The 13,566-nt window shown below is 43.1% G+C and overlaps 1 protein-coding gene across 1 annotated transcript; it reads left to right on the top strand.

The window, feature by feature from the left end:
• Positions 1–483: 483 nt before the first annotated feature.
• Positions 484–12,847, top strand: LOC110988400 (scavenger receptor cysteine-rich domain-containing protein DMBT1-like). Its single transcript, XM_087137528.1, has 10 exons — positions 484–604; positions 1,658–1,776; positions 2,782–3,117; positions 3,384–3,713; positions 4,497–4,817; positions 5,330–5,490; positions 5,948–6,128; positions 6,796–7,143; positions 8,678–9,010; positions 10,948–12,847. The coding sequence occupies exons 2-10, from the start codon at positions 1,698–1,700 to the stop codon at positions 11,142–11,144; spliced, it is 2,286 nt and encodes a 761-aa protein (XP_086993654.1). The 5' UTR covers positions 484–604; positions 1,658–1,697; the 3' UTR covers positions 11,145–12,847.
• The last annotated feature ends 719 nt before the right edge of the window (positions 12,848–13,566 follow it).

Genomic DNA, 13,566 nt, shown 5'->3' with positions numbered 1-13,566 from the left:
ATTCTGCTAGGATTGAAACGTCATGCCCTCCATATATATAAAACAATTTAAAACGCAACATATTTGGGGGGGGGGCAACTAATTGGACCGTCTGATACCCCTGCATGGCTGGATAGACCCCATGTCCAGAACCTTCAGGCTTCAATGATCTATTCTTTTAATTTACAAACACCCAAGGGAGGATCCACACCGAAAGCTTTTTTTTGGGGGGGGGCTTATTTTTGCAGGACAATAAAATTGGAGGATTATCGATGTTCCATTTAGGGCTTTGGCACACTGTCTGAAGGAAGTAAAATGAAAAGACTAAAAGATCGCCTTTACTGTTTTGTTCACCCCCCCCCCCGCGTAACTGTGTCTTGTGCACACAGCCGCAGCTTGAACAAGACAGATTCCTACATTATGTACATGTACATGTATATGTACATGTATATGTACATGATTTCCCTTGCGCACTGGGAGCTAGACGGACTGGCAGTTGCGACAGCACTAAGTTTTGCTACCAGACTACACATTGTTGTGCATTGTGTGAGTAAAGCAGGCCCCATATCCGGCTGCATTTGTTGTGTACGGATCGGCAGGCTGGCAAACTTTGTCCTGTCGAAAGGTAGGCCCATCGTTAATTTGACCACGGAGGCACACTTGTACATACATGTACTAATTTGTGTTGTATCAAGAATCATGTCGTTCTTTACCTTCATTTTATACTTGTGAATTGTCAGTAGATCATTGAAACTTCAACAACTTTTGCATGAAACATTTGTGAAAATTAAAGTGATGGTACTAGACAAAGAGTACTGTACGCCTGCATTGTCACCGACTGTCATGACTGTAACATTATGTCTTGGTCTACGTACAGTGTTAGAGACAAGGCCTGCTTTAAGTTTAGGCAATGGACTGTCAATGCCAGGAACAGTGGTCACTGGTCAAACAAGCCGAGTGTACATGTAAACTGGAGCCTTGGGCCCTGATCAATTAAAAATGCGAGGCCATGAATGAAGGGGGATTGTGTGTATTGTGGGACCCAGTTTCTTGCCAACGATGTGTCAGTGTTAATTTATTACACAAGGAGGAATAATATAACCTACACATACTTGGTTATATCTGCAAAAAAAAATAGATTTCTCACAATTTATAATTCTAAATTCACAAAAAACAGGGTGACTGTAATAGGGAAAACATTGCCTTTGGTCGTCACACTTTTGGGTACTGACCTGTTTTACAAGAATAATAACAATGGAGGGTCCCGAAGTACACAATCCTCCTACAGAGGCTGTCATGGTAAAGTCTTTTTTATTTTAGACTATTGTACTTTAAATTTTGGCACGTGTCAAAGCCATTAATACTATTATTTTATGTTTTACCTGTTTTTGCTGGCATGACAACTGGACATCTTTTGTGATTGAGAAATCATCATCTGGTTCCATCCATGCTTCATTGTCATTTTGAGTCTGTATTCACAAGATGAAAATCAGACCTACACAATTTCAGGCACTTTTTCCTTTAAAAAAATCTTTACAAATTCTACAACTTTTTGCCACAGAAGATAGAACATGATAATTAGTTGCAACAAAATCCTTCAAAACCTGTGGAAGTGGAACTACAAGGATGTTGGGTGTTATTTGTTAATGGGGGATTTTTTTTTTATTTCTCTCTGCAGTCTTTCTTGTTTCTGGTGATAGGGTGCTCCTGATGTGACAATGCATTTCATGTTCCTCGTAACCACGTTAGTTATGACTGTTGCTGTTAATGAGTCTAGCGCTTTTAAAACTTCAGCAGGTAAGTTGGACTTACCATCTGTTTAAGTGTTGATGTAGACATACATGTATCTGACAAACATCTTCAGAGTTTTAACACGGAAATTGCATGTTATATGGTATTCACGTATACATGTATCCCTATTCAACAATGTGCAGCTTGACCGTGTAAAGATGAACAAAGAAATTGACTGGAGCGGGATTTGAACCTGCGGCTCCCGGAATACTGTACCAGTGCTCTACCAACTGTGCTACTCAGCCCTTTGTTGGTGGTTCTTCCCAGAGATATTGACAAATGGGAAGAGCCACCAACAAAGGGCTTGGTACATGTGTAGCTCAGTTGGTAGAGCACAGTACATGTACATCACTCTTGGGAGCAGAAGGAGAGCTGTAACCAGTTGTGAAAGTAATTTCTCAAAACACTTGTAGGCTGATTGCACACAGTACATGTACACTGTACAGGTATATTTTGTTACACCCTGACTAATGTTGTTGCAGTTGGGACGGCCCGACTACGTGTACATATTCATGTACAGTATGTATAGTGAGCCAGCATCAATGTGTCATGCTGTGCCCGTGTATGACTGAACACATAGCACATGTGGTATTGCCTTTTCATAAACTGTACATGTACATCAATGATATATGCCACCAGTAGCTAAGTGCTGGGTTTGCAGTTTTCTAATGAACTCTCATTACCGGTAGGTGTACGCCCTATGCCGCGAAACTTGGAGGTTAAGAAATATTGTTTCGACATTTTCTGATCACAGTTGACCGAGCGCAGTGCAGTCAGGATCATCCCATCTGTATTTGAGACTGATGCTATAGGGAGGGCATAATATATTTCATTCCTAGCTTTTCTGGCATTCCCAACATACATGTAATTAGTGACCAGTATAAAGATTACATAAGGTGAAGAAAATGGTCAGCCCCAAACCTTTTTTCTTCAAAAAAATTCTCTGCCCTCTTTGTATACATGTACATGCACCCGAAATAGGTAGGATTCCTGTGATCTGTTCGCTTTCAGATAACACCTTGAGGTTGGTAGGCGGGGCCACACGTTGCAGCGGTCAGGTCCAAGTTTACCTAGGGGAATGGCTCAATGTTTACCGCACCCACTGGGGCGTGGCCGAGGGGCGCGTCGTCTGCCGCCAGCTGGGCTGTGGGGAGCTGGTCTCCCCCTATGCCAACTACAAGGACAAGGCCCAGGCAGACCCAGTGTGGAACGAGCTGGTCTCTTGCGCGGGAGACGAGGCGACGTTGATGAACTGCAGCCATAGCCGCAATGCCAGTGACATGCTCGGTCCGGAGATGTACAGGGCAGCTGTTGCTTGCCATCAGGATGACATCACAAGTGCTCCAGGTATGAAAATTCACAGCATAAAACCAGTAGGGCGTGGTGACAATAACAAATGTCCCCTTTGGCTCTGTCCTTCATGGTCTATGTCCGGAAAATTATGGACTAGTTTAAAACTGTCCCATTACACTGTTGTTGTTAAAAATCAGTATTAAAAAAGTCCTTTTTATTGTCATAGTTACAATCTGTGCCAGGTGTTTTGTGGATTTTCTTCATCCCCCAATGTCGCCCCTGTCTAAATCTCACCCTCAATTGTGGTTTGCCAATACCAGAGTCCATGTCCCTGCGCCTCGTCCATGGGACAGCACCCCACTCTGGCCGGGTGGAGGTCTACTACAATGGCGAGTGGGGGACGATATGTGGCATGAGTGGCTGGTCCATGACAGACGGCCATGTCATCTGTCGTCAGCTGGGGTACACGAGAGCCGTTGCGGTCAAGGGTTATAGTGACCCGTTTGGACCCGGCAACGGGACCATCCTGATGTCATTTGTCGACTGTGACGGCCATGAGGAGAAACTGGGCAACTGCCGCCACCAAGGATGGTATCAGCACAACTGCGATCATTACAATGATGCTGGCGTCATTTGCAAAGCGTCATCAAGTACGTCGCTTCATTTGCCCCCAATTCATTCACCAAAACAGGATGCTTATAGCTTTTGAAAGGAGTTAAAATTGAAACAAATTGTGTAGGGAAAATGACTTGGTGCTTACAAATGATTATAAAGATGAACAAAGAAATTGACTGGAGTGGGATTTGAACCTGTGGCTTCCAGAACACCGTACCAGTGCTCTACCAACTGAGCTATCCATCCCATTGTTGGTGGCTCTTCCCATTTGTCATAATCTTTGTTTAGGGGGCATGTAGTCTCGAAATAGCATTTGCTGCCCAGAAGTTTCTATGCCTTGTCCTGAGAAGCTAGGTTTTGCCTCAGTAGAGTAGAATCCTTGAATTTGAAAGGATGCACATTGCTCAATATACATGTACAGTACATAGGGGGCCAGTATAAAATTCCAGAACTGTTTAACAGTGTCCGTGATGGTTTTACATATACATTTTGCCCTGTCTTGGGCATTCCTTAGCCCGTTATTCATGTGTTTCAGTGTGGACACTACAACGAGATTGATACCAGAGAGTGATTTCTGTCTCGAAATAAAAATCAGTGCCTAGTTTCACATCAAGATTTTGTCCTGTCCATTTTTGACTGTAACAACTTCCGGTAAACATATACAGTCCTCTACTATTTCATTCAACTACAGCCTGTTTGCCAACTCACAAGTTTTCTTACCCTCTCCCAGAAATTTATGACCATAGAGGAAACAGTGCCAACATGACTTTTGTGTCATATATGTTCTTCCATAAAACAAATATCTTGATGCCTTGTAGATGAAACCGGTATCCGCCTTGCTGATGGCACCACACAGTACGAGGGGCGAGTGGAGCTGTTCTACAATGGTGAATGGGGTACGATCTGTGACGATGGGTGGGGCATCGAGGATGCCCGGGTGGTCTGCCGCCAGCTGGGCTTCGGACCAGCCATCACGGCGGGGTCAGGCTACGGCCAGGGCCAGGGTGCCATACTGCAGTCGGACGTGGGCTGCCGCGGGATGGAAACATCCATCCTGGACTGTGACTTGCAGAAGTGGTACCCGTCCACACATTGCCACCACCGTGAGGATGCTGGGGTGCAATGCCACGAGCCAGAAAGTATGTACATGTACACATGTCATGGAGAAAAATTACTTTAGCCACTTGGGAACAGTATTATTTTGGCTGAAAACCTTGAGTTTCAAGAAAGGCAAAATAGAGTGGCTAAGTTCTGATTCACAACCAAATGCCAGGAGTCACTTGAACGTCTCTTGAATTTTTCCCTGCCCTGCCACTGGGATTTTTCAAACACTTCGGGGAAACACCCACAGACTAATACTCGTCACCACAACAGGCCGTGTAGAGTGGCCAAGTTCAGGTTCAACGTATGGTCCTCCTCAACAGACCTCTTGGACTTTGTTTGTGTGTGTGCAAAAGACAAGGGGGATTAACATGTTCAGACATCGTATAGAGGTGAGTCGAGGTGCATAAGATGCTTTAATCCGTCAGCCATGCCTGGGCATACACTCAGCCTGATTGTGCTAAAGACACCTGCAGCTTGAACCGGTCAATTTCCCTGGACTCGTTCAGCAGTGCCAGCCACCTGTTTATTCCTTCCTTTCACTGCACAGATCCAAGTGTGAGGGTGCGCTTGGCTAGCAGACTTTTGGAGTCAGAGGGTCGAGTGGAGGTGTACCACAATGGTGAGTGGGGGAGTGTTTGCGGTTATTCCTTTACCCTACGAGAGGCCGACGTCTTCTGCCGCCAGCTCGACTACAGAAAGGCACTTAAGGTGCGAGCATTTTTTACAGTTTTTTTCACGAGACCACAAATGTGACTCATACTTATGATATGAACCAGTTGTTACTTGGCAAATTGACAAGCAGTTGGCAGATTCCACAGATCGAATTCAGCATTTTTTCTGTATCTACATGTAGGTTATTGTCAGTTGACTTACCACTTAAGAAAGAAAAGTGAGGGACCTTCTGTTAACATGGATAATGCATCGTGGATTTGTACCAGAATTGTCAAGCAATTTTTGTAACCAGTTGGAAATGGTGCAGATGCTTTACGGTGCAGTTTGTTTGGTCTAATCATTAAAAGGGCCTCAGTCTTGTTTACTTCCATGGCACTGTACATAAGCAAACTTGCTGTTGAGTATTACATGTTGGAAAAAACCTGTCAAACTTTTCCGACAGGAAAAATTCTTTAAACTCGTGTAAATGTCCACAAAAATACTGGTCCACCAGGTCTTGGAGCCAGGCTGGTATGGTGATGCGGACTTGATTATTCTGGACAACGTACAGTGCAACCGATCTGCCAAAACATTGGAAGATTGCCAAGGGTTGGTATGGTACCCAAAGCATTCGGACTGTTCGTTGCATGACACAGCGGGCGTCATGTGCGACAGCAACATGATTCCTGACACAGGTACGCAAATGACTGATTTGTATTTAGACTTGGTCGATATTGTTTTTACTTTTGACTAATGTGCAAAGATGCATGCCTGTGGGTAACAGTCATTTATTTTGTTAATATTCTGTGACTTACATAATTTATTTTCTTTCTGTTTTGTAAGTCCATATCAAATTGCCATTATAACATGTATAAAGACTTTTCTTTTTTACATTTTTCATTTTGTTTCTGAATTGCTCATTTTTTGCCATTTCCAACCCCTTGACAATTATTTTACGTGTATTCCACGGTAAACGTGTTCCAGGTCAAAAATACCATTTTTTCGAACCCACAAGAAAATGCCGCTTCAGTCCTAATTCAAAGTTGGACTTTATATATGGTAAAATTTGATGGCTCTCGTGCTTGATTTACATGTAAGCAAAATTTCTCAGCGCGTATTTAGACTCTTAGACATTCAGGGGTGAGATTTATCAGGATTTACCAAGAGTTTGCAACGCGTTGGCCAATCACAATGCGCGAAATTTGTCGACCCAATGTGCGTTTGGAAAGGGTCGACAAATTTCGCGCATTGTGATTGGCCAATGGGTTGCAAACTCTTGGTGGCGCACTATTATGAAACGGCCGTATTCCCTGTTGCTGCTGTTAATTTCTAGAATTAATTCCAGTAATAATGATCTCACAGTGTCGTCAGTGGAGGTCCGCCTGACAGGAGGTAGCATGGAGAAAGAGGGCCAGGTGGAACTCTACCACAATGGCCAGTGGGGTACAGTCTGCGCCTCAGGCTTTGACTTGAAGGCGGCGCAGGTTGTGTGCCGCCAGCTGGGCTATTACAATGCCCTGTACCGGACATCCGGTGAGACATTCAGTGACGGTAGTCGACCACTGCTCCTGGACCGTGTTGATTGCCGGACGGGGCTGGAGAAGAACCTGGCACGCTGCGGCCCGCTGGAGTGGTACCGGCATGACTGGCAGAATTGCGGGCCTGAGGAAACGGCTGCCGTGGCCTGTCATGGATCCAAGATTGGAGGCGGTGAGTCCTGCCCGTATGTTACTGGAGTGCCGCCCTTGCTGTGCAAAGTGAAGCCTGTTGGATGCATCCATATTTAATGAACAAACCTATAGGAAAGTTTTGTTAGGCTATTTGCACATCGGTGTCTGCACTCAAGAACCTAAATGCATCATCAATAAATTAATATTTATTATAAACATCAGCATAAACAATGCACGTACATGTACATGTAGCGGTGTGCTGCAGATTACATTAACTCAGGCTATTTAATGTGACATACTAGTCTACCAAAAATGTGCCCATTTGTTATTCGCCTATGTTGAACTTATACGTTGCATTGATAGTACATCACTTGAATTTTGCTTTGTCTCAGTAGCCCCAACAGTTTCAGTATGATTTACATACATGTACACCCTTAGGGGGTTAGGGTTAATGTCATTATTCTCCAAAACTACAAGTAGGCACAGTAATTCAAAATGTGTACACTCAGGATGGCATCAAAACGTCTCTGCATGGCGAATGAGGAGTTAGCGCTTTAGTCATTTCAATTAGCTTCGTGGTTTTTGCCTGAAGGAGACTCCCTCATGAGAAAAAAAAGAATCAGGCAAAGCTGCAGCTAACCAAAACTCTCCAATATTTTCATGAGGCAGATGTGAAATCCTTGTACCATACGCATGTACGATATATCATCAACCAACACGAGGCTGCAATTTTCAGTTTTATAAGGCGGCTCATCTTCTGCATCCCGCCTCAAAGAGCAAAATTTAGTGTGTTTACATAATGCATCACCATCATTTTAATGAGAGGCCATCCATCATGTGTCATTGACTTATTCAGTACGTTCGACAGAGCGACTGATTATATAGCCCACCACAGTGGAAGCTGTTAACACAGGCAAAGAATGCTGTACCACACACTTGCATCGTGAAAGCACAGTATTGAGTAGCGGCTTCTCACACCAAGAAACTTTCAGTCTAGCTTAGAACCTGAACATTTGGTATCATGCTTTTGCAACAAGCCAAGAAAGTACTGGTAGAACATTCACTCATGCACAACAAGGATTTAATAATAGGCATCTATGAGACGAATGATGAATTTTTCACAATTTGTGTAATGGAAAGAGTAGTTTTATCAAGTGACAGATTAAATGTTGCATCCCACCTGGTCTTACCTCTTGGAATAGGACATTTCAATCTGTCATCTCATGAAATTATTCTTACCTTGGCTCTCACAAACATGCATTATTGGTGTAATGATTGAATCTTAGTTGTCTTGTGGCCCAATTGTGCATAGGATGTAGAATACATATCCAATTTGTCTACGGGCAAATGCCATTCAAATACAGCTCCAATGAAGCAGTGTACTTTTTCATGCTTTAGTCTACACTTCTAAACATGTTAACCTACGCAAACGCTCCATGTATCAATTAAACATGGTTTTTTAAGTGTGAGTCCTACCTTGGATTGTTAGTATTTGTTGATTCGTTCGTTGGTTCATTTTATTTTGTTTTATAAGCAAGTCTTTGACCATTAACCAGTTTCGGTTTCCCCATCAGACATAGAAATTGTCGTGCGCCTCAGCAACGGCACCCAAGCGTCCAACGGAAGGGTTGAGGTCTATCACCGTGGCAGTTGGGGGTCCGTGTGTGGTGCGGGTCTGGGCAGGAGCGAAGCGCAGGTCGTATGTCGGCAACTAGGCTACGAGGGCGGGGAACCAGTGGAACAATTTGGCTTCTATGGGAGCGGCAAAGAGCCGGTCAGCATGTGGGGCTTGGAGTGTACCGGCGAGGAGGAACTGGTGGAACAGTGCAGGAGCATCCAGTGGTACAATGCCCAGAAGCACGTCTGCGACAGGGAGCTGACAGCTGGAGTCACATGCCTCCTAAGAGGTGGGAGAAACATCTTGACTTCCTTCAGTGATAGATCTTGCTACTCTGTAGAGTGCACCCACATTTTGGCATGAATATTCATTAGCTGATACTTATATTTCATTGGCCAGCATTGTTAGGTTTTTGATTGAAATTGTAGTGATCATGATATAATAAGATATCAAATAAAATCACTGGAAAAATTGAATTTTTGGCTTTTACTTTTTCCCCCCAAATAGGTGTTCATGAATGGAAATAAAAGTGTGATGGCTTAGTTTCGGTTTAAACTGCTTCATCACACTTTTATTCCCATGTTTTTTCCGCTTCCTGCCGGGTGCCTTTAAAAATGCAGTGCCTACATACGGGCGATTTTTCAATATGTGAGGTTTTCAAAAATCTTTAAAAATTCTTATCTTTTTTTCCTGAATGCCCAAACACCATAGAGTGACTGTCTGGTGGCTACTCTAATATGAAAGACAACATGTATTGATGCCCGAGTATTTCAGCCAGGCCTGCCACCTTGTAAAAAGAGCCCAGATTGTGTGATGTTACATAAGTTTTTTTTGTTACCGAAGTTGGACACAGTAAACCGTTGCCATCTTTTCAAAAGGGGCCAGATTAGCGTGCAGCGATATTGTATCGCTCATCGCTGGAGTGCTGGAGTGCTTTTGTCCCCGGTGGTAATCTGCTCACACTGAATGCCACAAACAGTCGTATAATCTTTCAAAACAATGGCGGATTTCCTCTACTCTTGACAACTGAAAAAATGTTGGCCATTCTCAGCAGCATGGTCTTTTGTTCCGAGTACGGTCTTTTGTTACAAGGCCCAGTCAATAGATTTTGTCTGTTGGGCTAGAGTGGACACCAGACAGTCCTTCACGTGTTTGTAATTGTCCAGTAAATGAAGATAGGAATTTTTTAAGAATTTTGAAAACAGAAAAAAATGATAAATATCCCAGCCCAGCATCATCAACATTGATAACTGCCCTGGCAGGAAGTGGTTAAACCACTTGGCTACATTTCCCTGTAACTGGAATTCTCGCAGTTGAATGTTTTCTGTTTGAATGTTCTGAAAATAGTTCAAGGAAAGATGAACAGAATTCCTCTCCTTGTACGTTTAACATTTGTGTAAAAATCTCCCCTGCAGGAACATTTTTTCTGTATTAAGAAGACCTTTTTTTTGATAATAAGAACCTAATTCAAAATTTCCAGGAACAAAACTTTGTAGTTGTATCAGTTTTTACGAGTAACACATGAAAGGCTTTTCCAATCTTCTTCCTTTTTTGAATAAACGAACATCACAATTTTGGCAAAAATCCCATCTGCGAATGTACATGTATGCCCCACATACACAAGATAGAAGCATTTACAGATTCATGTCGTGGGTCACGTATTTTTGTCTCTTGAAGTAGCCTACAGCCTGAAGCACACTGAAATACAGGTACATGTATGCATCTTGCATTGTAAGCGGTCCCCAGTGTTGTAGTTTGTCCATCACCAGTCTCTCCACAAGTCCAGTCAGAAGTAACAGTGAAAAGTCATAAAGGAATCCTTTCTGTCACAATGCATTTGAATAGCTTGGGACTTGGTTCAAGACTTGTGATAGGTTCACTGGGACCTATGATGGATGTGACTACAATGTATTTGAATAGCTTGGGACTTGGTTCAAGACTTGGGATAGGTTCACAGGGACCTACGATGGATGCGACTACAATGCATTTGAATAGCTTGGGACTTGGTTCAAGACTAGTGATAGGTTCACAGGGACCTATGATGGATGCGACTACAGTGTATTTGAATAGCTTGGGACTTGGTTCAAGACTAGTGATAGGTTCACAGGGACTTCAAGATGAGCTATCAGAGTCAACTGTCTAGTGGTGTCAGTGGTATTTCCAGTCACAAAGATGATATTCAGATGCCCATCACAAAGATATTTACTGTCTTATTATCTCCCTCAGATGCCGACAGGAAACCGAATAAGGTGAGAACTCCCGTGTACGCGATAGCCATCATCACCCTCCTCGCCATCATTGCCGTGGTGCTGATAGCGACGTCCAGCTACTGCATCTTTCTCAAGCGCTCAAGGCGGAGTGCGGCAGCCACCCAGATGCGATACGCCATCCTGGAAAGGCAGGACAATTCGACAGCGTACTAAGGCGGGAGGAAGGGGGGGACTTGCAGATTGGCCTTAGCACCAATGAGGTGCCTACTTCAGATGCTGATGACCTGTCTTTGCGACAGAGGGTCCTGGCAGTCAGGAATTCCCCTTGAAGCAGGGCTGGGTTTGTAAGAGGTATGACTGAGATTCTTCTGGGTGCTGTAAGTTATTGAAGTACCACTCTTAACCGTTTGGTTAACCTTGTATTCTCCAAACCTCCAAGCAGATAGGATTGTTTGAGTCAAATTCAGATAGCCATTAGGACCGGTGATAAATCTCAGCCCCACTTACTGAATGTATGGGAGGTCTAATATCATTTATATACTGCACTTCCCTGTGATGTTAAAAGTACATCAAGGGCTACATCGGAGGTCCTGTTGAGGTGAGCACTTTCCTCAAATGTGGGCCACTCAACATTGATCCTGTACATATGTCTACACTGTGTCAAACTGAAAGTTTTCAGCTCATATCCTAATCTCCGAAAGGTGCAGCATCTAAAGCAGCTTGTCATTCGAGTTTGTGCCACATTGATGTACTTGTACAATCAATACCTAGGTCAGAGGGCTTTGCATTGGACCTTAACCAGTAGCGGGCAGTGCAGTGAACTTGCCCCAGCATGGTTTGTTGTTTCAGTGGAAAAATTAACAACCACCACTGTCCTTTAACACAGTTGGACTTTAAAAATGCTGACCGGCGGTGGTACGTTTTCCCTATATTTGCATGAAATTCCTTGTTGCATTGTCCTTTTTCTAACACTATGTAATATACCCACTAAGATGTTTTTCATTTGTAAAAAGGAGTTATCAGATGACACTTCTGCTAACGGTAATTGATTTGATTTTTAATTATTTTAACATGTTTTTGAGAGTACATGTTGTTAAGAATCTAGATCTAAGCATTTATTTTGAGGAGGAATCCTAGTACATACAGGCACTGACTCCGAGCCAGTTGTGCCTTTTTTCACCAAGGTCTGTTCTTAGCAGAGTACTTGAGCTGCACTCATGTGGCCACATGTGTGTGCCAGCGCTTTTACATTGGTCTTCAAGGATGGAAGGGGGCCGCAGGCCTTCAGCAACATTTTTCTTAGTATTTATAGTTTATTGTTTACACTATTGACCTGGCTTGCAAAACCACAACAAATTTCAATGTATTTCAATAACTATTTTGGATACAAATGATATGAAATAAATGAATGAACGCCTTAAAGGTTACAAATTGTACCCTCCCTAAAATTAGAAAAGCAATCCACCCAATATTAACTGCCAGTTATTCGTCAGCAACGAAGAGTGGTATCCAGCCACTGGTAGGTCATGAAACCAAACAGAATCTACCGTCCATTTGCCAGTCCAGATGCCCCAATCCAAAGAGTTTTGCATTGACATGGATGTCATAGATTTCACTGGAATATTCATAGAAGGTTACATTAACTGACCTCTCCTTTTGCAAGTTCATGTGAAACTTTCAAAATGTATTCATGTTTGACGTCTGCCTGTATATATAAGCCTTGTTAGATGTGTAGGACTTGTAACGATCATTTCTACATGTAAAAATGTTCACTGCTTCTTTCTTACGAGTAAGATGTATAATTATATGTCTTTTGTATGTATTTATTATTTGTTGCACCAGTACTATTTACTATCAGATGGTTTACCAGCTGATAAATGTTGTAGAAGTTGATATTAAAATCCTCAAACACAGTACGTTTTCGTTTGAAGAATGACAGTGTCGCACAGTTTGGGCAGAAGACTTGTACTTATGTCCCTGGGGTTCGAAAGTTGACAGAAGTCTGCAGTTAACCGTGGGTAAGTGACGTGGGGCAGAATTCTCCCTAACTTTTTTTTCGTATATGGTGGCAATGCCGTTTTTCTCGTGCCGAGGCTTCAGGAGTTTTTGAACCAATGTCTTGCCATCATTTTGACACCAATCTCGCAAAATGCCAACTGTTTGGAGGCAGGTTAGCCCAAAATGTGTACTTTTCCCATTGAAGAGCTCAGCGCATAGAGCCAGCAAGTGTAAGGCCATGAACCTTGGGCGGCCATAACAAAAATATCAAATCTTGGATTTGATTGAAATTTCACTGATGTAACCAAAATGAGCAGCTTTAAAACACGTACCAAGTTTTAAGAAAACGATCGGGTGTGGAACAGCCGAGTTCAGAAAGCGCCCCCTAGACTGTGTGTGACTCTGAAAAACGACCGCATCTTTGGGGGTTAAAGGTAGTTGATTATTTTCAATTGTTGATTGCTAGATAAGAGCAGCAATGGACTGCTATTGATGACGAGCCACCTAGTGGTTCTGTTTGCTGATTTCGTGAAGTTTTTTGTAAAGGTTGAACTTTAATTGCCGGCTCGGACAAACAGCAGGTGAGTAGATGGAAGGGAGGGAGGCAGATTGCGGCAGGTTGGAGATTTTGGTAGAA

The sequence above is a fragment of the Acanthaster planci genome, linkage group LG06, assembly GCF_054643075.1.
Source record: "Acanthaster planci isolate LZ-2023a linkage group LG06, COTS_SCS, whole genome shotgun sequence".
NCBI lineage: Eukaryota > Metazoa > Echinodermata > Asteroidea > Valvatida > Acanthasteridae > Acanthaster > Acanthaster planci.
The sequence above is the reverse complement of the archived record's forward strand: the minus strand, read 5'-3'. Positions and strand labels throughout refer to the sequence as shown.